Source organism: Triturus cristatus, chromosome 8 (assembly GCF_964204655.1).
Source record: "Triturus cristatus chromosome 8, aTriCri1.1, whole genome shotgun sequence".
In the NCBI taxonomy this organism is placed as follows: domain Eukaryota; kingdom Metazoa; phylum Chordata; class Amphibia; order Caudata; family Salamandridae; genus Triturus; species Triturus cristatus.
In genome coordinates, this window is record NC_140591.1 from 1256592594 (window position 1) to 1256619710 (window position 27117).

Here is a 27117-nt window from a genome sequence, read left to right on the forward strand (position 1 = left end):
TGGAGGAGGAGCCGAGAGACCATTTCATAAGGAGTGGTCTTTGAGTCCCAGAAACACGAACTCACCTGTGAAACCGGCACTGATGACGGCCATTTCCGGCCAGAAACGCGTCTGCCCAAGCGTTTCACGGACTGAAAGGACAGCGCTGATTTTGTGCTCAATAAATCCGTTGTTTTACCCGGAGCAAGTGTCCCGCTGATTTTCATGGAGATCAGCATTGGGTGTATAGTTAGCCGGTTTTGCTAATACCGGCATTGGGACACGCCCTCTCGTTCTGGAGCCCCGCGAACATTAGCAAACGCTGGTTGGAGTACGTTGGGTACATCGCGGTGCCCCCCCGAGCAGAGACATTACCAATGGGTGATTATTTTCGCAAGGGGAGAGAGGAGGCAGCATTGAGCTGCCTGATAAGGGTATAAACAACGGTGTGAGCGGGACTATCATATCCGGGAATTCCATGATGGTGTGCAGTCCGATGCCATGTATTTGGTAGCATGATTGTTGCTGGGAGTTCCTCTTCACTGCAATGAGGAACTACGAAAGACTGCATGAACCATCATGCACTGTGCCTGGAGCCTTAAGCGCACTTAACACACCTGCCTATGGAGGAGGAGCCGAGAGACCATTTCATAAGGAGTGGTCTTTGAGTCCCAGAAACACGAACTCACCTGCGAAACCGGCACTGATGACGGCCATTTCCGGCCAGAAACGCGTCTGCCCAAGCGTTTCACGGACTGAAAGGACAGCGCTGATTTTGTGCTCAATAAATCCGTTGTTTTACCCGGAGCAAGTGTCCCGCTGATTTTTATGGAGATCAGCATTGGGTGTATATATATATATATATATATATATATATATATATATATATATATATATATATATGACGGAGAATTCGCCTGGAGTACTCCTGCTCATCAACAATCTTGAAGGAAAGCAGGAACAGACGAGAGCCGACCCAAATTGCGAGTGAGTAAATTGTTTTATTTTGTTCACCTCACTGCCTGCATGACGCGTTTCAGCCTCCCAGAGGCCTTGATCACATAATTTGCAAATATTTCAAGTTTAGGAAATAGTGAAACACAATTATTACGAAATAAGAATGTGCTGTTATTTTTAGTTGTAAGAAATATACACCAAATCTAAAACTTATATATATATATATTTATATATATATATATATATATATATATATATATATATATATATATATATATATATATATATATATATATATATATTACCTATTGGCAGTTGCCAGTAGGTAGTTATAGTTAGGACCTAGTTTCCATAGGAAACGTGTTTTTTCTTTTCCCAATAACTTTGGCGCTGGTTGATTAATCTTCGCGAAATTTTCAAAACTAGTGGCCCGCTCCGGTCAGCTCCTGTCTTAAAAGTTTCGGGATGATTCGCCAAGCAGGGGCCGAGAAAAAGGGGGGTCCCAAAATGTGTTTTCTCCATGTTAATTTCCATAGGAAACTTTAGACACGGCTACAGCCCGAACTGCTGGACGGAATTACACCAAATTTGGCAAAAAGGTAGAGCTTGGTTCAGAAAGAGACCTTTTTTTTAAATGGTGTAAATCCGTTCAGTAGTTCCTGGGAAATTTGCAAAAGAAAAAGTTTCGATATCTAGGGACGCGGTGGAGTCGCGACCCCTCCCGAGCACGAGCTTCACTCTGATTGGCTGCCAACACTCCAAACCAGGAAGTGTTGGCAGCCATCTTGTGACTCCGTAGAGCCAAGTCACAAGAAATCAGGAAAAATCCCCACAAAAAACAGGAAAAGGGGGCAGGGTAGAAACACCCTGACCCCCTAGGCCTGCTCAGGGCCTAAAAAAGCATTACTTTTTTTTTAAACGCAGAATTCGAGGAGGATTTGTGAATCCTGCCAATAAAAGTTTTTAAAGAATGAGGGCCAGGTGGTTAAGGAGCAGCTCGGTGCTTAGTGGCGGCCAAAAGCTTGCTAGGTCGATTCAGGAGTTATGGATGTCTCAATATAACCTGATCAGCAGCACCTCATAATTTCCCATCTCGTGTTCTAGTTGTAACAAGAACATAAATGCTAAGTGCAGTGCAAACAAGAGACCGTCTCCTTGTCTAGAAGTTAAAGCATTTCTCTTCTCGGCGGTGTCCATGAATATTCTGAAATATTTACACTTATCGCATTTGTAGGAATACGCAAATTGTTTTGTGTTACTTCCGCTGTTGTCACCGAGAGGCATTCTGGGGTAAATGTATTATGTACATGAAGTACTCGTCTTTCCGTAGTCTCGGCCCTCTCTCGCGTCACAGTGCTACTTATACAAATGTTTGGCTAGCAACCAGAACTCGTGTGAAATATACACCAAATTCCTTTGAAAATCCAATCAAAATCAGGCATGCAAACGCATCACGGAATACAGGAGGTTCACATAGTGAGAATAAAAGCACCCTGAGCCAGCAGCGCAGAACGATGTTGGCAGCTGCGCCAGAGACGGGCACGAGTTTGGCACTCAATGCTCAGATGGAGCAAAATCCTATGTTTGAAAAGTCGTGGGAGGGGCTCACACAGCAGTGCGCGCACAGTGCAGGCAGCTGCAGTGCAGGGCTCAGCTGGCCTGCTGTGGAACGAGCGGCTAAATGTTAACGCATGTAGCCGAGGATCAGAAAGGTTAATCAGATACACGCCACTGGCTCTTTTCCCAGTGAGAACATGGGGGCTAAAAATGTCATGTTTCACTTATTAAACGCTGGGCAGTTTTCAAACTCAATGTGCGTACACATAATACGACAGTGGCCCCCCCTCATGAGGCATGAAAGTGTTACAGTTTATGCCTGGCGTCAGATGGTTCCCATCTTGTTGCAGGCAAGGATGGAGTTAAAACGGCGGCAACTATCCTAGCTGGTGGCTTGTTTTGCTGTTCATGCTCGACTTAGCACCTACCTACGAGGTTCATTTTGAAGGTTGTAAAAATGATGGTTCAAAGAGGAGCATCTTCGATGGGAGAGAGAGGTGAAGTGTCCGCATTCACCGGGGGAGTGCTAAACTCTGCTGTACAAATCAGAGAAGGTACGTGGATTAGGGTGGGCGCATGCTGGGGCATAGGCCATGGTCTTGCCCCCCTTATGGGACAGTGCAGCTCCGCAGAATGAACACCTGCACGCTTTTCTTTTCAGTTCTGTGACCATGCGCGGCCCCCTTCCCGTGTTTTATTTAAAAAACAAAATACAAAACGTATCAGGCCCTGGGGGATGGGGTCCCCAGGGCCACAAATATTGTAAAAAAAAGGGTGGCCACACAGCCCCCCTCCTACTTTTTTTTTTTTTTAAAAGCCGGCATCGCGCTAGAGGCCCCGCCCCCTCCCTGCAGCACTCAGCAAATGTACCCCCTGGCACGTTGTAAGTTGGGGAATTAATTCCCCTACAATCCTGAGGGTCCCTGGGGGCCAACTAGCCCACCAGGTACCTTAATTTTGCACCACAGAGCTGCGTTGCAGAGCGGTGGTCTGAGGCCACACCCCTTTTTACACCACTCTGAAACGCAGCTCTGTGGCGCTTACTGAAGGTACTTGGTGGGCTAGTTGGCCCCCAGGGACCCTTAGGATTCAAAGGGACTTCATCCCCCAACCTACAATGTGCCAGGGGGCGCGTTTGCACTATGGTGCAGAGAGGGGGTGGGGCCTGATATGGCAAGTGTGCAAATGGGCCCCCTGGTTGTAACTTGGGGGATTAAGTCCCCTTCAATCCTAAGGGTCCCTGGGTGCCAACTAGCCCACCAGGTACCTTCAGTTTGCACCACAGAGCTGCTTTGCAGAGAGGTGGTCTGAGGCCATGACCCTTTTTACACCACTCTTCAACCCAGCTCTGTGGAGCTTACTGGAGGTACCTGGTGGGCTACTTGGCCCCAGGGACCCTTAGGATTCAAGGGGACTTAATCCCCCAACTTAGAATGTGCCAGGAGGTGCGTTTGTAGAGTGGTGGAGAAAGGGGGCGTGGTCTGTGTCCACCTCTCTGCAATTGAGCTCTGTGGCTCGTTCTATGGTGGCAAATGTAGTCCCCTTGAATACTGAGGGCCCCTGGAGGCCAACTAGCCCACCAGGTACCTCCAGTAAGTGCCACAGAGCTGCACTGCACAGAGGTGGTCTGAGGCCATGCCCCTTTGTACACCACTCTGCAACGCAGGTCTGTGGCGCTTACTGGAGGTACCTGGTGGACTAATTGGCCCCCAGGGAACCTTAAGATTCAAGGGGACTTGATCCCCCAACTTATAATGCACCAGGGGGCGCGTTTGCACAGTGGTGCAGGGAGGGGGTGGGGTCTGATATGACAAGTGTGCAATGACGCCCCCTGGCACGTTATAAGTTGGGGGATCAAGTCCCCTTGAATCTTAAGGTTTCCAGGGGGCAAACTAGCCCACCAGGTACCTCCAGTAAGCGCCACAGACCTGTGTTGCAGAGTGGTGTAAAAAGGGGCATGGCCTCAGACCACCTCTCTGCACCACAGCTCTGTGGCACATATTGGAGGTACCAAGTGGGTTAGTTGGCCCCCAGGGACCCTCAGTATTCAAGGGGAATTAATTCCCCAACTAACAATGCGCCAGGGGGCGCGTTTGCAGAGTGGTGGAGAAAGGGGGCATGGCGTTTGTCTACCTCTCACCAATCCCACTGTGTGGGGCTTACTGGAGGTAAAGGGTAGGCTAGTTGGCCCCTAAAGGACCCCCAACAGTGAAGGGGACTTCAATCCCCATCCAAGAGCGTGCCAGGGAGCACATTTGTAGAGTGGTGGGCAAAGTGAGTGTGGCCTGGTATGAGTACTTACCAATGCTGCTGTGTGGGACTGACTGGAGGTAATGGGAGGGGACGCTGTCCCCATGGACGTCCTTGGGGGCAACTACCCCTCTTGTTACCTCCAGTAAGTCCCACATAGTGGGATTGCTAAGACGTCTTCGAAGGCCATAGCCCCCTTTCTCCACCACTCTGCAAACGAGTCTTGTGGCAGACTACGGGATGGGGGATGAAGTCCAATTTAGTCCTGAGGGCGGTTGGGGGCCAAGGATCCCTCCTGGAACCTCCTGTAAGTCCTATGCAGTGGAATTCCTAAGCGCTGGTCGGACACCCAGAACCCTTTCTCCACCAGTCTGCAAACATGAATACTGCTCAAAGAAGCATCTTTCTGCACCTCTGACTTAGAGGTAGTTTTAATCCCCCTGCCCTATTATGTACTAGGACCTTACAGAGGAGGTCATGCTAATCACAGGGGTACCCCAAATCATAGTGTTCCCTAGTGTATGTAGGTGTTTTCACTGTATTCTAAGTGTCTTTTAGCATAGCACTGGCTCTAGGCCTGGTTAGTCAGAGTCAGTTACCACCAGTACCCGTCAGAAAAAAGTTGAGGGTACAGGATGATTGTGCAACAAGGCCTCTTTTTGGTTCTTTCTGCACATGTCTTGCTTCTTTCTGCACTTTTCTTCGTCTTTGAGGACTTCTGTTGCTTCTTTCTGCATTTCTTTTGCTTCTTTCTGTGCGTTTGTTCCTCTTTCTTCACATGTCCTACCTCTGTAGGCATAGTTAGAAATTAGCATTTAAAAAACCATAGGTTTCAGGCATGTTATAGTTAGAAATTAGCATTTAAAAAACCTTTGAAATTCACTGAAAAACCCATAGGTTTCAGGCACGTTATAGTTAGAAATTTGTATTTAAAAAACCTTGTAAATTTCACTGAAAAAAACATAGGCTTTAGGGACGTTATAGTTAGTTGAACATTTCTCTTGTACAAAACCATAGAAATTCCTCCATTATAGTTAGTTCAGCTAATTATAACTCGCGCCCCCGCAATGCACTGCTGATGATGTCACATATTACATCACTGATGACATCTCAAATGACATCACTGATGACATCATCCATGTGATAATTTGATGCGTCTTCTCACACCCTAATATAACCTTTGATACACCCACTCTAAATTACAGACTGCCATTCTCAAAACCATAGACACTCCAACACCAATAACTACATACCCACTCATTGATTCTTAGGTCTACACACACATCCATTCACTCACCCATACAGTCACTCATGCTTATGGTCACTCAGTACAGGACTATCAAATGCACTCATACACCCATATAGACACTCACACACCACCACTCATCCATAGAGTTACTCACACACCTAGTCAGTCATGCAAAGAATTAATCACACTCCCATTTACTCACCTATACAGTTATACACACACCACCTCACTTACTCATACAGATACTAGCACATTCTTATGCTCTTATACAATCACTGATACAAGCACACACTCATCCATACAGCCACTCTCACAATCACACACTCTCACTTATAGTCATTTATATACTCCAACACACACATATACTGCCTTTTACATATGCAGTTACTCACACATGTACCACTGAGACATCCATTCACTCACCAACACACCCATACACACACTCACCCACCCATACAGTCCATCACAGATGCACTCTTGAAACCATGCACCCAATGAAGAACCCACTCACACATCTATGCACATTCACACACACCCCACCCACACAAACACTCAGGCACCCATACAGATACTCAGACAACCAATCAATAACCCATATAGACACTCATGTAGCTATTCAGAAACCCATGCAGCCGCTCACACACCAACAGACAGACTGATACAGACATTCACACAGGTTAGTCACTAACCTATGCATTCAGTAAGATACGTTTAATCACTCACTTATAGAGTCAGTCACGCACCTACTAAATCATCCATTCAGACACTTATACACCCACTCATTCTTTAATACACCTTGGCTTATATATACTACACATATTTAAACTTTACAGAAACACACAGTCACAGGATAATGTCATCAGTGATGTCAGTGATGTCATCAGTGATGTCATTTGAGATGTCATCAGTGATGTCATCAGTGATGTCACTGACCATGTCATGAGTCATGTAATATGTGACGTCATCAGCAGTGCATTGCGGGGGCAGCATACCTCAACACAGATTAAACACGTCAACAATAATGTAAATAAAGTTCTTTAAATCTTTAGTCCATCAATAACTGACTAATTTTCAGCAGTAGAAAAATATTAACCAATTACATATATAATTAAAATTTAATTTATTTTGTGGTTTCATCCCTTGTTCTAAAAGGTTTTCAATAATATTGTGCTAAAATGAGAAACTGGGCAATTAGAAGTAAGAAGGGCGGTGTACAATCACAACTCTGCAAAAATGAAGCCATTGTTTACGGATCACTCAAATCCTGGCAAAGGAAAAAATTTTGGATGGGACACAACTTCGAATTCATGGGGATGTGCTGTGATGTAGGTTTTCCTGAACACAAAATACATTGTTAACAGAAAGGTGTTGCACAGGATTCATCTGCGTAGTTACTATTCATGCAAGAAGAATACTTGATGGACAGAATGTTGAACAATGTCAAACATTCACCCCAGTAAAGAGATCTGGGCCTAAATCCATTGTGGTTTTTTTGCTCCCAAAGCCATTCAAGTGTAAACCCAGCCATATGCAAATCAGTCTTGACCCTGCTCCCTATGGGAACAGTCCAGCCCAACTGCCAGGCTAGGCTAGGCCCTTCCTGGACCGGAAACAAGCATTCTGGGACCAGTTACAGGGTTTCACCCCTCATCAGCCAGGCTAGCTTGACTCCAGTGGCACGGAGAGCACGGGACCCATATCTGGGCATACCCGTCCCACTCGGGGTGACAAATCAAAAAGAACTCCCCATGCCATTCCAGTTCAAACCCAGCCATATGCAAATCAGTCTTGACACTACTCCCTATGTGAACAGTCCAGCCCTAACTGCCAGGGCAGGTGATCCCTGGATCAGAAACAAGCATCCTGGGACCTGGTTCGGGGTTTCGCCCCTCATCTGCCAGGCTGACTTGAGTCCAGTGGCATGGAGAGAACGGGACCTACATCTAAATCAGTCTCAAAGTGAACTGTGAAACTTACTCATTGCCTTTCTTTTTTGATTTCACTTTTTATTGAGTTTATACCAGAAAACCTAACTCCTAAGGCATGACATAATCCGCATCATCAAACTAACATACAGAATATCATCAATAACCAATGGTAAGTGATGAATAGAAGTGTAATATCCACGCCATCTGCACTATGCATTCACATTTATAGGTTTAAGATTTGTTCCTCCATCACGCTGAAACAACAGACGCTGTGCACCCACATCCTTCACCATCCTCTATGATATAGGATCCTGCGGGGGAAGAATCAGTAATTGCTTTGGTCAGGTTATATCTTGTAATACAACTGGAGAAACAACCTCTCCTGGTATGTTGGCCTCTCCAAGCTCATGCAGGAATCCAGGCCTCTTTTCCATTCCCGAGTGTTGGAGGTGCGGGATCTTTCCAGTGTTGGGGAATGTCTCTTTTTGCAGCTAAAAGTCCTTGCCATTACAATGCTGATTTGTTACAGTTGAGATCAAAGTGAATGTGTGGTAAGGCCTGTTTAGGATCTAGAGACACGGACTAACCTAATAGCGCCCCCAAGGTGTTGAAGACCCCTTTACTAAAAATGGAAGGTTTGGTGCATCCTCAAATCGCATGCAACATCTCTTTGTTTCTTAACATAAACACACTAGTTAGTGTGATTGACTTAGAGGAAGCAACCACTTTTATTTTATTCAACTCTGAATATTTTGTTCACCAAAGCAGATACACTTTTCCATATAACCTTCCATATACAGCATGGTCACTGTTTGATTCCACAGATATGTGAAGTGCAATAAGAAAAATATTTTTCTTCATTCATATGCTCAGGTTATTTAATGTGACTAATCTCATGGTAAATGTAGAACCATCAATAATCCCCTTTGGGTAAATGTACGCTAAAACTGGTAGGCATTCAACCACTGCTATACTGACTCAACACATGGGTACAGATCCATTTAATGACGTAGTTGCTTGCAAACCCAGTGTATCTTCTCACTACCCCCTTTTCTGTTTGGTACGCTTCTAGGTCACTGACATCATCATACACAACCATTGACTACTAGTGAGGGCATTCATGGTTCTAACGCTTTGGTTACATTCAATACAAATTTTCACACATTACGCTGAAACAGAAAGCCCTAATAATTTAGCTGAATGTTTAATAATATGACATTCTAGACACATGTTCCTTTGAAATGTTAATGATACAAAGTTGCTTAGGAAGCTTTTTCCATTGGACCAGTGTATTAAATGGATATGAACCAGCTTTCAACCAATCTCTATGTACCACACTGAATCATTCATTTAAGAAATCCTAGTCTGTTAAATTACCCCCACTAGCGGGGATTTTGCTGTTTGCTCTACCTCCCTAGCATCCAACTAAAAAATGAAGCAGATTCTGCAACTTGAAATTCATTTTGTTTTATCCTAATAACTTTTTTTGGGGGGAAGGTATCTTCCATGTCCTAAATGGATAATTCTTATGTACAGATTAACATGACTCCCATCTGTATCACAAACAGAACAGAAGATAATATTATGATCCCAGTACATATCAAAAATTGGATTCTGGTGTTGGAGGACTGCCCTTACAAAACATATTTATTATATACATTATAGTAATCAAATATATTTAATCCATATTTCTTTAGTTGATTCCCTCGTATTATGTTATCTTTAAGGCTTCTGCTTAATTACTGCAAGTTGATTCTTGTTCTCTGCATTTTTAGTCCAGGGCCAAATACCGGTTTTATAAGGGTCTCTCCTTCATTCACGTTTTTTCTACCGTACCTTAAATATCTATTTATTTTTGGGGAACGTGGGGTTGAACAAAACCCAGTCCTTGTATTTTTAAAGTTTTTTTTATGCAGATGGAATAAATTATGTCCATACTAATCAATGCAATGGAATGCATCCATGGCTTCCAGTTGTGAAAACAAAAAGTGCATACCTTCCCCACATGACCAGATTCTCCATTCTAACAGTGGTTCTTTCAGACCAACGTGCACCAAAAACAATATGGCTACACATATTATTGTATGAATTGCATTTTCTTTTTGAATAATCTAATATGTGTTCCATTTATGTGATGCACAAACCTGTCTGTATGTATGTATTTTAGTTATTGCATATTTATAAGTGCACATATTGAATTTTGCGCTTCTTTTCAAATACTGGGCCTCAGTACTCATGTCAAAGCATTTTTTTAACAACAACTTTGGCCGTACATTCACATTTTAGTCAAATGTTCCAAATAGATTACTTTAATTCTGTACTAAAATAATACATTTTTACATATTGCATTCTTGTTTCTGTTTCCAGACTATTGGGCCTATTGAAATAATCTGGTTAAATTTGATTTCGGAAATGTTTTTTTACTTCATGTACTGGAAAAACACATTTGCCATTAAAAAGCAATCATATGATCTAGATCTTTTCCCTTTTGATGAATGTAATATTCTGTCAAGTATGTTTACAATAAAGTAACCCAGACAAAATCAAAACATGATTTTGGTGTTTACCAGAAATCAGAATAATGCACAATATGTTCCTAAAGGGAGTAATATAAGTGTATACTTTTGCCTGTTGAATTCAACATGGTTTGTGTCTGTTTCTTGAATGATGCCATGTGTATATTCACATTTTATAACTATTACATCACTGTGGGATAGTTCCTATTAGAGCCAAGTCGTGGTAATGATAAATAAATTCATTTGACTCCCTAGTCTGTTTTTCAGAATCTATCAAGAATTTAACTTTGTAGGTCTGAAAATGTCACTTAATTTTCTAAGACACAATATTACATGCCACAATTCTTGGGTTCACATCAAATGAGATTATTAATCAAAATATTTAATATGTAGAATTATTTTCTTGACTGACTTGGACTTTAAACTGAATTTACATTATTTGCAAAATTTAAATTAGCATTCCTCAAATGTTCCAAAATGGTTTTCAGGGTTTGTTCCTTTGCAATTTAAGTATATGAAGATTATTGAAATATTAGCCACAGTTGGATGTTTCGGGCAGAATCAACCACTGATAATGTAAAAGGTGATTGGACACACCAGATGGAAATTCCACATAGGACGTCAGTGTTGACATTCAGTTTGTTGTACACACAATATTACAGATTCTCCAAATTTCACGGTGAACCTAAGCGAAAGATTAATGTTTTATTTTACAATGTAATCAAAAACGGTAAGTAGTTTTATATGACTGAGGAACTATTAAGGATTTTGAGGATGCAGCGTGAATTTCACATTATTACAGAAAAGTAAGCTTTTTTAATATGAGTTCTAGATGCAACACAATTCCATTCAAAGAGAAGAGATAACGAGAATCAATGAATATATGGTTATTCATCTTTTTTTCCAATCTGAAGCATAGGATTAGCCAATAAAATAAAAATACATAACTACTCCCTGATTGAGACAACATCTGCAATTGCTTTGCGACAGCAAGACAGTTTCCCTCCATAAGGGTTACCCTTAGATCCCTCCATGCCATATTCTAATTCTACCTCACTCTAATCAAATGTCTTCTCTCTCTTCCTCTTTTCTCTGTCTTGCTTCTCCTTTTGTCTCTCCTTCTACTGCCCTCCTCTTCCTCCCCCTTTTGCCTTTCCCTCCTTCTCTCTTCACTTCTCTAATCTCCTTCCTCTCTTTCACAAATCCCCCTCTGTCTTCTCTTTCTACCCTGCTCTTTTTCTCAGTCTTTTGCTCTCCTTCAATTACACTTTTCTCTCTTTGTCTATTGCCGTATGTCTCATCCCTCTCCCCAGTTTATTTGTCTTCCCCTCATTTTCCCCCCCACTAACACTCTGCACGTTTGTCTCTTTCTCTCCCTCTCAGCCCTTCTGTTACACCTGTCTTTCCTTTCACTCCTCTCTATCTTCCCTTTTCTCTTACTCACTGTCTCTTGGAATCTCCCTTCCTCTAAACTCGTTTTTACCTCTGGACACTTTCCATAACACTTATACACTCGTTTTGGTTAACATGTCACTAGTTTGGGCAAAAGCAATCATTAATTTAGGTAAATCCTATACAGATATGTGCCGATAATATTACAAACAAAAAAACATACATTAAGGTATTTAATAAAAGAAAGATATCAGTTTGACAAAAATGGTATGTTTTGTGTTCTTCATTCTATAAAGGCCACGATTAATATAAACATAACAGTTTAAAGATTGGTTTCAATAATCTAAAATGCTGTTCCAATGCTTTCTACATTGAGTGAAATATATTCTGGTTAATAAATAATGATTAACTTATAGCCTGATTTAGAATTTGATGCATGATTACTCCATCACAAAAATGACAAATGGCCTGTCCACATAATTACAAGTGCCATAGGACATAATACACTATAATAAGGTGGGGATAGCAGCCACATTTGCAATGCTTAATTTGTTAAGAAAAAAATGCTGGGGGCCTCGTCAGGAGACCACCTCAGTTTTCATCATGCATTGCCACTGTGCTTACACAACTACTAACACTGTTACAAGTGTGACAGTTCAGGCTGTTTGAGGCTTTCAAAGCTTTAAGAATAGCTTGGGTGGCAGGTATTAGTTGTTTTTAATGTAATTTGAATTAACAAACAACTGTTTTTCTGCTCATATTTAAAATGCACAAACAGGGCCACCATGTGGCAGCTGTCATAAGTGAAGGTTCCAGCAATTAAGTGCAGATGCCAGCAATTAAGTGCTAGTGCCAAGCACCGGAAACCGCCAGCTCAAATTAAGTACTGCACATTTGTGATGGAGTAATCCAACCACCAAACTCGAAATCAGGCCCTTCATTTCTGCAGTATTCAAAGTCAGTTATGGAAAGCAGTTTTCAGTTCTTATTTTTGAATTAGGGCAAGATACTTTTAACTTAGAACAGAATTGTTGCAAGCAGTCAGGAAACACAGGTTATTGGCATTGCTCGATGGCAATTTGCATTACGCATGTTCAAATATTTTAGTATGACTTTGATGCTCAAAATCAATGATGTTATGATCGGGGAATAACCTAATGTTCATTTTTAGTTCAGAAATGCTGCTCTAAAAAGCATATATCATGACATTTTTTGGCAGTACTTGTCAAACAAAAAAAAAAAATGTTAATTGTGCATTTGGTATCCTCCCCATAATTGACCACTCATCTACACTTTGAATGATCCTTTGTAATTTATTTCATACAATTCAACCTCCCTTTGGTTTTCAAAGGTAGTACTGCCCAGTAGTTGTTTCTTAAGCAGGCATCATGTGCGGCTTAATGTTGTGAACATTAAAATGAATCTGAAAGTGGAAACTTGAGGAATATGAGAAGGCGATATTGGTCTGTATTAGCGTAAGAGACATCAACATTGATCTGAAACACTCTGGGCTGAGTTGAAAAACAATAAATGCATACATATATAGATTGTCATTGAGCAATGCAAAAAGGTCAGACACATACTGGCCTGATTGAGACTGACTACTACCGAATTATTCCTAAAATGAAGATTTTATGGTAAACATATACCCTTTAAAAAGGACTTGATGAAAAGCACAGCACTGTCCCATCTTTTAATGGCAATTCAGTCAGAGACCAATGTGATAATGCCCAAGAACTTCTGTGCACAGAGAATTAATTTGAGATTTAATAGAGTGGCGTGAAAGTGTTGGCCTGACTAAGTTCTCTAAACAAAAAGAGAAGGTGGTCTGAAATGGTTCATGCCAGGTTTCTAAAGAGTTTTGTAATGATGCTAGATATTGAAAACAAGGACATACAACATTCAACCTGTCATAAGAAATAATTTATATTTCACTATTGTGTCTGTGGCATTAGCAGGACAGCAAATGGACCTTGCAACAGTAAAAAATGTAACCTAAGGTGCATCTTTATCTTTTCTGTAAAAACAAAAAACAAAAAGAAACACGTGAAAAAATAAACTGAAAACTATTAATCTAGCTCCAGTATTTAGTGCAATATAGCTATATTCAATATTCATCACTTGTAAATGGGAACCAAAAAACATTGTATCACCTTTTTAAAAGTTAAGTAGAAATCCTGCAAGACAGGTGGAAAAAGTCAAATTCAGGAGAAGAGCAACGTTTAAATATTTCTGTTTACCTCATAAAGCTCATGGTCCAGGGTCTCCACAATGATATTGTCCCCTGATTGATCAATGCGAATAACTGGCTTCTTCAGCTTTACTCGCTCCTCCAGGCGTTCCATAATTTTTTCACTTATCTGACTGGAACCACCAACAAACTTCCTCTCCTGGGTGTAGAAACAATTATCCAGCTTTATAAATTTTGCAGAAGCAGGTAGATGTTATGCAGGGAATATCAAATATGAAATTGGGTTGCAAATTGTAGGGGTTTCTGGACATGTGTACCACAAAATTCGGAAATGTCTATAAAATGCCTGTTTGCCTTAATCAGGCTGGGTACATTTTCCTTTGACGAATAAGTCAATAATTTTTTCTGAATTACAAAACAGACTCTCTCCTGACATATTGTAATTCAGTTTAAACAACCCAGAAAAATACATGTATTCGGAATATTACAATACTTTAAATACATAATCAATGTGATTCTAGTATACACAATATTTAAATGCATGTCTTATTAAAGAAACCATACACATTAGCTGTCTGCCTGTTTCATCCAATGTTCATATTTTGTCCACAAAAAAAAAGATTAGAACATTGAGATGTTGAGAGCTCTATTGAAGACAATGAAGTGGTTCAGGGCTAATAACGAAGGGTGTTTTTTCAGCACTGGAGTATTATACTCACAACAGCTACTGTCACAAACATATGCTAGCCAGGTTTCATTGAACCGCCTTAAGGAAGGTCCAAAACCAGCACTTGTGTTTTTTAATAGTACTGCAAGCTTTTGCAAGTGTTGGTACAAAACGTAATACCCATGCCTTCCTCTGTAACTGGAGTGTCTGACACTGAGAACAAATTCCATGACTTTATCAGGGAAATATAAATATTCCACTGTAGATTTGAGAAGAGCTAAGCAAAGATAGATGTTGCATATGCGATTGTTAGCAGTCTCTCAGCACTTCCAACCACGTATTGTGCATTACTTATATTTAAAGGCTTGGGCACAGACTAACCACAAAATGAATAGAGGAAAGATGCATTACTTTACGAGAAGAATGTGGATATCTCCATACTTAAATTAGCTTGGGAAAACAAAGGTTTCAGTAAATATGCCCCAGGCATCAGAGAAACACGCTGGACTATTGCTCAATGGGGCAGAAATAATGTAATTATGAGTGAGAGGTAGAGGAGGAGCCTGAGGTTGCAGTGCAGTGTAAATATGATACATACGAAAGGAATATGTGACGTTACAACGCGATCTAAATGATCGCGGAACGTTACATCGCACTTTTTTACAACGCAAGTCGTTACAACGACTTGCACTGGAGGGCACTGGACTTAGGAATAGTTTGACTTACTATTCCAACACCAGTCTAAGTACAGAAGGAAAGGTGTTGGAATAGTAAATATTACTATTCCTAAGGTTAGAGCGCCATACAGCGCAAGTCGTTGTAACGACTTGCGTTGTATTACCTGCGATGTAAAGGCATTGCGATGCAATGCCCGCGTGGTAATGGATGTTTCCCATACGAAAGCCCCTCATCAACCAATTCAGTGATGGATGCATAACGTCTAGCACTGAAAATGATGGTGGTGACAATGTCAGTAGATCATAGGTCTGCACTTAAGCTTTTATTATTAAATATAATTTATATTGTATTTCAATGTGCTATAATATGTTTACGTATGAAATGCTCAACAATGCCATACACCAAAAGTGTGCAATACTTTATTTGTAACAGAGAAAAATTAAATAAATTGAAATTATAGCTCATTACTTAAATGAACATTAACAAGGGCTGTGCTTGCCTATCTCAAACTCCGATAATATAATGCTGCCAAATAAAAGACTTTTGCTCTTTATTGCACTAATTGTTCTAGCCTGGCTGTTCACCTGGCACTGGCTCTGGTCTAGATTTATAGAAGGAATAGCCATCTTGTACAGTACCTGTCCTCCATTGGTTGTTGAAAATATCCTAGTGGTTCCTCCGCACTGCTTTAGATACCATAGGAACCACAAAGCAGATACTTCATGAGGCTCTGATGTAACATTGACATTCACAAAGAGAGTAGCAAACCTCTTAGCTGATCTGTTAAAAGATAAAATAAATACATATTTCAACTACATAGCAACAGTTATAATAGTAGATACAGCTTAGAAGATAGAAGAACCAAAACCTAGAATATGATACCCTGTGCCAATGATATTGAGAGGATAGAATTTGGGGAAGTCCTTATTTTCTCTGAGGTTTATCTATAAGTTATCCCTTTTGCATGTGGGGCTACTGCAATGCTCAGCACTTTATCAAATATGAAGGCTCCTATATTGTTTTGGGCAGATCTAGTGTTGAAACGTCAGCTGTATGAAAGGACTAATTTGGAACAAGCATTGCATTTGTCTTCAGTCCTAATCATCAGCATGAGGGAGAATAGTGACAAAATGCTTAAATTCATTTCTCTTTGCTACAACGATGCATAAGAGGTTTAAAACTTTTTTTAAGACTCTCAACACCTTGTTTTTTAGATCCTTTAAATGAGAGTTATTTGCAATTTTTTAAGTGTGGTCCCCACCACATTGTGTCATGCAGTCAAAATGTTTAGTATGAATCTCTCCCCTAAAGGTTCACTAAGCACTCAAAACTCAAAAATGCTCTGGAATAGTTGGGAGAGTCACTGGTCTTCATAAACAAAGTAGGCTTTCTGGAGTGGCTGAAAGAAGAAAATACATTTCGAGATGGAACTGTGGCATGGATGTACTACACATCTTATTCAGCATGCGCAGCCGTCAAATTGCTTTTTCTTATGTACTAATCACTTCTTTAGGAGTCAAGAACATTTTCCTGACTCCTAAAATGATATTGTGAATGGATGCTGATTCCATATCTGGAAGAGGCATGGAGTAGAGTCCCTTCCAAATACCGAATTGGTATCTAATGTATCAATATTTTGAGATCTAAATCTGGGTGCAAAACACTGATATTTTACCAACACCTAAAAAGAGGTGTTAATGCCTTTGCAAAAGGGCAAGGGTCCCCTTAGGGTCCTTTCTCTTCGTGAATGAAACAAAAAAATGTGGAGGAGTAAACAGTGGTCCACAGGTAAACGTTGCTTTTTGAAGACAGTCCCATTTCCATTAAAGAAAATAGGCTGCATTAAAAAAAAAAAAGTTTAATTTATTGCAAGACAATCACAGGCATTGTGGTCTGCAGGCCCCAGGAGGCCACCATGCCTGTCATAGTTTCCAATCGTAGTGAGTCGCAATGTCTGGCCTATTTCATTTATATGAATGAGGTAGGCTGTATTGTGACCCACTATGATTTGAATTATTAAAAATCAACCTTTTAGTACATAGGTCAGTTCTTAAAAATCTTTAATGGGCGTTAAAACACCGGGTCAATTTGCGGCCAGATGCTTGTACATCTGGCCCAAGATTGTCAAAAATATCGGTTTGATACCATGTGCCAGTACTAAAGAGAGGATAGAATTTGGGGAAGTCTTTATTTTTGCTGAGGTTTGTCTATAAGTTATGTTGATATTGATAAAAAATGCTGAAAATGCTTATAATGGTACACTTGCATATACGAACAGAACTGCATCACTATTATCAAACTCTCCCATCATGTTATGTTATGTTAAAAAAAATTGTAAAGTATGGCATTTACCCGGAGGCATCTCTATGTTGCAGGATAAGGAGATGTGCATGCCCATTAGTTATTAAAGAACCAGGTTTTTAGAACCTTTCTGACGGTTAGTAGATCAGGCTGAGACATAATGTTCAAAGGGAGGGAGTTCCAGAGTTTTGTGGCCCTTACCATGAAACTTCTCCCACCTCAAGAAGAAAGTCTAAAGGTCGGGACAACAATATTCAAGGCAGTGCTTGAACGTAGCCACCTTTCTGGCTGATACCATCTGAATCTTTCTTTGAGGAATTTGGGACCTGAGTTGTTTAAGGTCCTATAAGTAATACACAGGGTCTTAAAGCTCACTCTATATTTTACTGGGAGCCAGTGTAGCTTTTTTAAGGCGTGTGTGACTGACTGCGTTTTAGGAATTCCGTTTGGCTGCAGCATTTTAGATAACCTGAAGCTTGTTGGCATATTGGTAACGTAGATTCAGATATAATTCATTGCAATAATCAAGTTTGGCTAGAGTGAGAGGAGTTACCACGGTTATTCTAAGAGTAGGGGGAATGAATGGCAAGATTTTTTTAATTATCTTAAGGGTGTGAAAGGATGCTGATTTAATTCCATTCACTTGTTTACCAAAAGCAAGTCTGTTATCCATAAGGACACCTAGGTTCTTAACTTTGCTAGCTGAAACAGGTAGGGCTCCTAACTCAGGAGGCCAGCAAGTAGATGATCAAATGGAGGTATCCTTACCAAAGAGAAGTACTTCTGTCTTGCTAGAATTCAACTCAAGAAAGTTGTGATCAATACAATCATTGATGGCTAACATGCAGGTATTGCATCTCTGACAGATGTCATTAAAAGGGTCAAAGAATGACACAACTATCTGGGTGTCATCGTCGTATGAGGTTAGAGAGAAACCATATGATTTATTCAGTGCTGTAAGGGGTGTCACGCGCATACATTAAACAGGGTCGGACTTAAGGAAGACCCCTGGGGAACTCCACACAGCAGCACAAAAGGTTCTGACTCAGGTCCTTCAGGAAAACTGTTTACTCCCTTCCTATAAGAAAGGAACTAAGAAGGGACAGCGGAAGTCCCTTGATCCTGATACTATTAAGGTGATCAACCAACAACCTGTGGTTTACCATATCAAACGCTACGGACAGATCTAAAAGAATAAGCATGGCATGCCCACCTTTGTCTAGAGTATGTCTTATTCCCTCAGTGCCCTTTATCAGTGCAGTTTCTGTGCTATGGCAGCTCCTGAAAATACATTCAGTGTGGTCCAGGAGCTTGTGTGTATGAATAAAAGCCCTTAGTTGCTGTTTTAAAGCTTTTTTGATTAATTTAGCAGCAAAAGGAAGTCTTCATATGGGCAGATAGTTGTTAGGGTCGCTGGGGTCAAGGCTAGACTTCTTTAAGAGGGGGAGAATAGATGCCTTTTTCCATCATGTTCGAAACTGCCCTGTGGAGATCAGTTTATTGAAGATTGCCGTAAGGTGGTTGGCAATGACCTCCAGGGCCTGTTGGGTGGGATTTACACCCTTCTGATGGCTCAACCTGATTTCTTCAACAGAGGGAGTCAGAGATGAAGAGACCTTGTTAAAAATGTGTTCCACTATGTTACGAAAGTGGGAGGACAAATTATTACAAAAGGAGGGACTGACTTCTAAGGCATTGTTGGAGAGCACCATGGAAAGCTTCTTTACTGCCAGAAAAAGTTATTTAATGGAATTTTTAGCTGTCTCTATTCCCTGGGTGAAATAGAGGGATTTCTCCTCTGATCAAGACTGCAATCTCCTTCTCATATTTAGCTTTTTCATTGTGATTGTAGTCTATCCTCCAGAGCCTTTCATAGTTCCTACATGTCTGTTTTTGTTGTTTGATGGAGAGTCATGAACTCTTCATCAAACAGACTCAGAAATACGTGGTCAGGCAGGCTCTGCAACCCAGCCCTGCGGTCACTGATTGACAGGTCACAGGTGGGGTGGCACGTAGCAGGAAGACAAACATGTGAACAGGAAACTCAGATGCATCTCCTATATAGGCGCAGGGACAGCACAATGGTCCAGGGAAATTGGCCTCAATAAAGCACACATGGCCAGAGATGGATGCAACATTCCCAAACCACCATAAAGTCAGATGCCACATAGTTTTAGGAACACACAGCCAATCAGGATAAAGAACACACAGTACATGCAGTGATCACGCGCCCCTCATGCCCGACATCTGGACAAATTACCCACCAGCCCACTTGGTCGAGGCCCACCTACATTTCTTATCAGGGACCTTTTATTTATGACTCCACAGACAAGGTCTGCATTCTTTTACCAAACAAGGATCTCCAGATGTACTTTAATGACACACAAAACTGTATAAAAATCATTTGCATTGCACTTTGAGATAGTCCTCAGACTGTTTCTGTAAGCTGTACTCCCAGCCGAAGTGTTTAATTAAACCAGCCGTTCCTGTTTTGCCAAACGCCTATTGTCTTTTGTTTTTTAAAGTAAATTCATTTTCAAGCAACATTTTGGCAAGCCAAATAGGAGAGATTGGTACCTCAAGCCTGACTGCAGCCAGCGAGAGGGGACCCCATCCAGAGGGATTCACATCTGTAGCGAGGAAGATGCAATTGATTGGAAGTTCTGATGAATCCCCAGACCGGAGGTCCGTCTTGTAGCCACTGTCAGAGGGTAAGAGGCCATGCCTGATCCTTAGTCCTAAGCATTTAGCATATGGAAAACTAGGAAGAAGCGTAAATATTTAACCTGAGCAGTCTGCCAGAAATCTGGCATGTTACCTATTTTATATGCCAAAACTAAGCAGTCGCATGGCGGCCACAGAGGCATTCCCACGCAGGCGGTCACCTTTTTTCGATAGTCAGCAAGCTGGGAAGGGTGAATATTGGTTGTCGCTTGGACCGCTGGGTGTTACACAGATTGTACGCCTATCCCTGGGTGTGACACAGGGTTGAGGCCTCACCTCTTAGATGCATGGGACCTGAGTGTGATATAGGGCTGGTATTTCAATCTCAATTTTTAGTCTAAAGGGGTTTTCTCAGTAATACCGGCATGTGGTTCATCAAATTACTCCCTCTCTCCATGAAAAAATTGTTTTCTATGTCCCGAAGCTGATATTGACAGACTATCGGGCTTACTTAGCCCTGTGCACCGAGCAGAGTTTCCCCTGGTTAAAGGATAGCATACGCTAGGAGCGGGATAAGGTATCTTTTGACAAAATCATCATTTTTTTTGTAGTTTGAGATTGATGCAAGGTATTTGATGTTGTGATGATCTGATACCGTGGGGCTGGTAGATTAATGCAACTGTATTTTGTCTGAATATTGTGTTTTCTCAATGTGCTGTATGAAGGTGTTGCATTTTCACAATTGTTATTTCATATTACAGTAAAGTGTGCTATTTGCAGCCAATTTTATGATGCTTTAACAACTGCACTTTCTTCCAGGTTGTGACTCTTCTTATGCATTGCTATTTTGTGTTTGTGAAATGTATATACTGATGCCTCTGTATATAGAGTGGAGCTCATAATATGTAGTTAGGACCAGCAATCCCTGTGTCTAATATTTACCCCACAACCAGAGTAGAAATAAATACAAAATCCCCCAAAACCCCAGAGAAAATAAATGGATCTGTCCCTTAAAAAGTACCAAACCTATCATGGAGTTTCCACTAAAACACATGCAACCAGGTTACCCACACAGGCAAAAACCCTTACCAAGTATTGCCATGAATGGCACACACATAATAAGACATACGTGTTTCCCTGGCCAGAAGAGGGAATCTTTGACACTAGCAAAATCAAACACATGAGGACACATAAGGACTAATTGCACAGGACAGGAGAAGGACAGGAGATAGGGACAGTTAGAACTGTGGACCATATTTTAGGAGGTCTTGGCTGATAATCCCATCCCACAAACAATAAGCAAAGTGTCTTCATCTACCCCGCCATATGCAGGTACTCTCCCCGATGCCAGCTATCCCCCATTAGGATACACCGACCCGCCAGTTGAGGGGGTCGAAGGATCCCCAACTGAAGAACGGACGGCGGGAAGGCAGGCTCAGGCACCACCCCATTCCAGTGCTAGGGCTCCCCGAAGCTTGACTGCCCATTCGTCACGTTCGGCCCATCGATACCCAGCAGCGCGAAGAATGCACACTCCAACTGGGTCAAGTGAACACACTCAGATAACAGGGAGATTCATAGTGGTTCTGGACAATGATATGACTAGCAGGAATGGGATTCCAGTCCTCCATAGTCCGATGACGAGGTGGTAGCCACAGGGTTTGCTCAGGTAGCTGAAGAAACAATGGGTAGCGAGTTTGAATGAAAGTTCCAACCATAAAGAACCATGCATAGCTCGGAATGAAGGAGGCAATCTAAGTGGGAATTAGAGGAAAGGGGTGAACTAGAGAGAGAGCGAGCCCGCGCTTAGAAGCTCAGCCAGAATGCAGAGCAGCGTTAACTCCTCCTCCTCCTGAAGACAGTGGGGGCTGGCACAGAGCCCCATTCAAGGAAGAGTGTGAGGCCGAACTAGAAGAGAGGCTACTGACAGGGACACGAGCCTCACTGGCTCACCAGCGTGGGAGAGGGGCTGACCAGGAAATCAAAGACCAAGGTAGCCTGGTGCAAACTCAAGTGAGACATAGGTAAAATAGGATGACACCTTTGCGTGCACACGAGGGGGACAGCAACAAGGATGTCAGTTGCTTCTACCGAACGTGTGAGACAGATACACCGATCACAAGGGAGATAGTGGCCCGAGAGGAAGGTGAGATCTTTGCATGGTCGTTTTGCCACCTGCTAGCCCGCTGGGCCGAGAGAAAGGACCAGTGTGAAAGGCCCTGGCCAGAGGAGGGATCCTTCGAACCAGAAGACATGGCTGTCGTGGGAGACTACAGCCGGCATGGAGAGAGACAGCCCAAGTGGAACCTTCCATACATGCAGGATAGCCTAAGAAGATGGGAACGCTATGTCAGGGAAAAACCCTTGAAGCTCCCCCATGGCAACATGTACCCACTACTTTATAAGGGCTTGTCTGGGACCATCTATGTGCCCTGGGCGCAGATGGATGGAGGGCAAAGGACCAAATTGCCACCCTTGGTGGATAGAGCAGGGAAATGGATCTCTTTTGAGAAGAACACAGCAGGAGTAAATCTTGCAATAGACGATGTTAACAGTCTGCTGAGCAGTCTCCTTGGAGAACAGCCTAACATGGTGTTTGCCCAAGCTCACATTCCAGCAGTCATGCTGACAAACACAGAGCATGATGGGACCACATTCAATTAGTTCAGTCACCAAATCTGGACAGCCCTAAGGAAAATGTTCCCTTACTGACCAGATGTAGGAGGGTTAATGGTAGAAACTATAAAACCTGGAGAGACCATAACTGAGTGACTGGATACAATGAGTGCCCAAAGGAGCCTAAGCCCCACTCTGCTGCTGTTCCCCAAGGGCAGGCTGGCTGAGGGCAGTTTGATAAGGAGGGCCTGGTGGCTCCCATCCAGTCCTTAAAAACAGGCATGCAAGCCCCCGCACCCACAAGGCAATTGGAATGGGTCCCAAATTACCAAGTCGAGAGGACCACATTCTCAGGCCCCCAGTCTGGGACCAAGATTCCTTCATGGCGTGAGATTCCAACTGCTCCTCCAAAAGCTGGCAGCCTCCAGCCAATGATGGCCCCTTTAAGTTCCAAAACAAAGCTGTCCTTCAGTTTCGGGAGCCATGATTCCTGTATGCTCGGGATAGTGAAGACCCCAGCACCTCCTCCGCCCTAGGATCCGATAAGTTGTGAGGCACCACGCAGCGCTGAGTCAGTCGGGAGGGGAGGTCTGCCCAAAAAGCCAACTATCCCAGTCCATCACCTTCAGTGGATGATTGACGAAGAATTTCTGACCTTAGATTCCAGACTCGCCATGCAAGCAATGTTTTCTACTCCCTTCTCCCTCAAAATTTTCCAAGCATCAGAAAGTCTGGTCACCGGGTCATGCTCCTTCAAATAACAAAATCAGGGTGCCACCAATGAAGGGGTCCTTGGCCACAGCAGGAGACCACAGGTCCAACTACCCAGAAAAAGAAGGGTCCGAGCGAGAGGGCGGTGTTTGGGGGGAATAGGGAGTTTGCAAAGATCCATCACAGCTCTGCACAAGATTAGAACTCAAGAATGTTCTCACCCCTTATCAAGCCTAGCAGTCAGTCAACACCCTAGGCCTTCCACGCACCATCTGAAGGAGACAGTAAGCCCAATCTCAGACCCTGCAATATCAGAAGGACACGGAGGCCACAGGACGGCTTTCCGACCACCTCTATTCTCTCCTGACAAGATGGGATAGCCAAATCATCCTAGATCTAGGGAAGATCCCAAAGGACCGAAAAACGAAGCCTAAAGCTAGCCTAAACAGAAGTTTCAAGAAGAAGGGAGTAGTCAAGATACCTGGTGCCACTGGGAGGGTCACGTTGAATGCAGCATACCGGGACTAGAGGGGTATAAATGTGACCGCAGGGCACGTTGCGATTGCCACCCTCATTAATTTGCGACACACCCCTCATATACATACCCTTGCATGTGTAGATCAAAACCACCACCCACACCACTATCACCTCCCATGTATACCTTGGAAAGAGGGGTTGGCGAAGACCCATGGAACCTTAGCAAAGATTGATGATCATGAGATTACCCTGTAGAAATGTTTCACCAACTTCACTGCCAGCTAGGCACGGAGAGGGGGGAAATACGACATCCTATAAAAATTAAAAGTCCCAGAAACCCCTAGAAATTAATGCATCCGATGAACAATAATTCACTTTGCAAAAAAAGATACCCCGACTGTGGCCACCTTATGGTGCCTCACTAAAAATGGCATGAATGAATGGGGACGAGGCACACCCATCAAGAGAATAAGCAAGGAACCCTGAAGGAAAATAAAGGCGCACGCAGTAACGCACTGTTTTTTGTAGTAACAAAACAAACATGGCTCTTATTCAACAGGTTGGCAATTGAACGTTTAAGTGCACCACCTTTTCAGCGGCCACACCAGCACCCCGACAAGATATACAGTTTGCAAATTAAGGACTATGAACTGTTCAGTGAAATTTTGCCTCAAACGTTTTGACTAAAGACACTCCCAAATTGCCTGAGGATCACCTTCACCTCCCCTAGATCCAGTCCCAAGACCTGCAATATTCCATAAATTATGTATTTTTGCACTTCTATGTACCCTCTGTTTACTATGGGTGTTTCCACATCCATTCATCATCAAAGTAGTGCCTAGTCTGATGGAATCTACCCCAAAGCTATCACCGCGTTTGCGTAGGGACCTCTCCCACATCACTTATAATTACAACGATCCCAACACTGGCACTCCATATGCAATACATATTGCCCTCTTACACAACATGTGGTATCAGCAAAGGACCACTATGAGCTACCAGACAACAGTGAGGTCAGGTTACGTTTGTTTGCTGATACCATATGCAGTAGGCACAGAATGGCTTTAGTTGTAAGTAAGTAAGTAAGTGAGTAAAGGGTTTATGAAGCACGTAAATGCCGAGGCTTCTTGGCGCTGCAGGAAGCAAGAGGGTGCGCAAGTCAGAAGGTGATTTGTCGCTGGAGGGAAAAGCCAAGTTTTAACCTGGCTCCTAAACTGGGACCTGGATGGTGAAAGCCTAATATTGAGTGGAAGTTCATTCCAGAGTTTAGATGCCATAAAAGAGCGACATCTGCCTCCCCATCTGGCCTTCTTAACTCTAGGGACGTGGACCAGAGCTTTATTGGCAGATCTTAGCATTCAGCGGGGGGCATACCATTGAAATAGTTTATGGTAGTCATTCGGCCCCCCTCAATATATGGCTTTATGAACCAGAAATAATGCCTTGAACTCAGTTTGCTGCTTAACTGGGAGCCAATGAAGACTTCTAATGGCACTAGAAATGTGACTGTATTTTGGAATGTTTAGCAGGGTACATGCAGCCACATTCTGCAGGGATTGAAGTTTAGACAGCTGTCGATTGTCAACGCCTAGGTACAGGGCATTGCAATAGTCTAGACGGGAGAGAATCAGAGCCACCACAACTGTTTTCCTCAACTCCATATGTAGAAAAAGGTAGGATTTTCCATATCGTTTTTAAGAGGAAGTAATAGGCTGATTTCAACTGATTGATCTGCCCTGAGAAGTTAAGCTGTGCATCACATAAAAAGCCAAGGTCCTCACTTTGCTAGCAGGGACAGGACAGGCTGCTGCTGGAAACCATGACTGAATCCAGATTGGAGGACCATTTCTGAATTCCATGACCTCTGACTTATTTGGGTTTAATTTAAGGTAGTTTTTGTGCATCCATTTCATGATGTGGCCAAGACAGCTATGGAATCTGTCTGCCACTGATGAAATAGAGATAATAATTTAAGTATCATCCCCGTAGGATACTAACGAAAAGCCATGGTCCCGAATTAGTTTGGCCAGTTGGGTTACATAGATGTTAAACAACGTTGAGGAGAGTACTGACCCTTGTGGGACTCCCCCTGGAAGATAGAATTTGCCTGATTCTAGAGTGTCCCAGTGCACCCTCTGTTCTCTGGCTGAGAGGAAAGAGGTAAGAAGGGTGAGTGCGGTGTCTCCAATTCTTACTGCCTCCAGCCGCCGCATAAGTACAGTGTGATTGACCGTATCGAACGCGGCTGATAGGTCAAGTAGGATCAGGACAGCACTGCTACCCCTGTCTATTTGCCATCATATTTCCTCAGTAGCCATGATTAATGCAGACTCCGTGGAGTGGCCTGATCAAAAGCCATGTTGTGTGGAGTCTAAGAGGTTATTAGTGTCTAGGTATTCAGTGAGCTCTGAATTAAGGGCTTTTTCCTGGACTTTGGCTGCTAGGGGCAGACACAAGATCGGGCGGTAGTTTGTTACTATCTACTGAGGAATCTGCAAAATACAAATTGAAACTCACTTGTTAAACCCTTCACAGCCATAAAGGATAAACTTATGGTAACCCTGACAGAAATCATAGCTCTTTTGTAAAACAAAGTGACCACTGTTTTTTATTCACTGACATGCTTATTTTTATTATCAAATTACTTCAGATTAGAATTTTATACTTCTGTGACTAATGCACGTATAGGACCCTTGACATTGTGCTTGTTATTACGGAAGTACAAACTGTCAACTTTTTTACTGCTTCACTGAATGTTCCAACATTGTTATCATTTCTATTAGGATAACCGACATATACTAACATAATAGAAAAACAAATTTCAGATAATAAAGGTAGACGGAGGGAGCCAAGAAAACCAGAGGTAGGATAGTGAGATTAGGATTTGTGACCTGCCAATTAACAATCATGAGAAGATGGATAGGGTAAGAAAAACATTCCCACCATCATATCAGTCCTTGCATTGCTCCACACATTATGGGACA

General features: G+C 42.4%; 1 protein-coding gene across 1 annotated transcript in view; it reads right to left on the bottom strand.

Annotated features, from left to right (window-relative positions):
• Positions 1-27117, bottom strand: part of LOC146805680 (amine oxidase [flavin-containing]-like) — a 291428-nt gene that overhangs the window by 72263 nt on the left and 192048 nt on the right. Inside the window, exons 6-7 of the mRNA XM_085622954.1 lie at positions 16003-16144; positions 14069-14218 (exon numbers count right to left, since the gene is read on the bottom strand). Of these exons, the coding sequence (XP_085479080.1) occupies positions 14069-14218; positions 16003-16144 (292 nt within the window). The remainder of the gene's footprint in view (positions 1-14068; positions 14219-16002; positions 16145-27117) is intronic.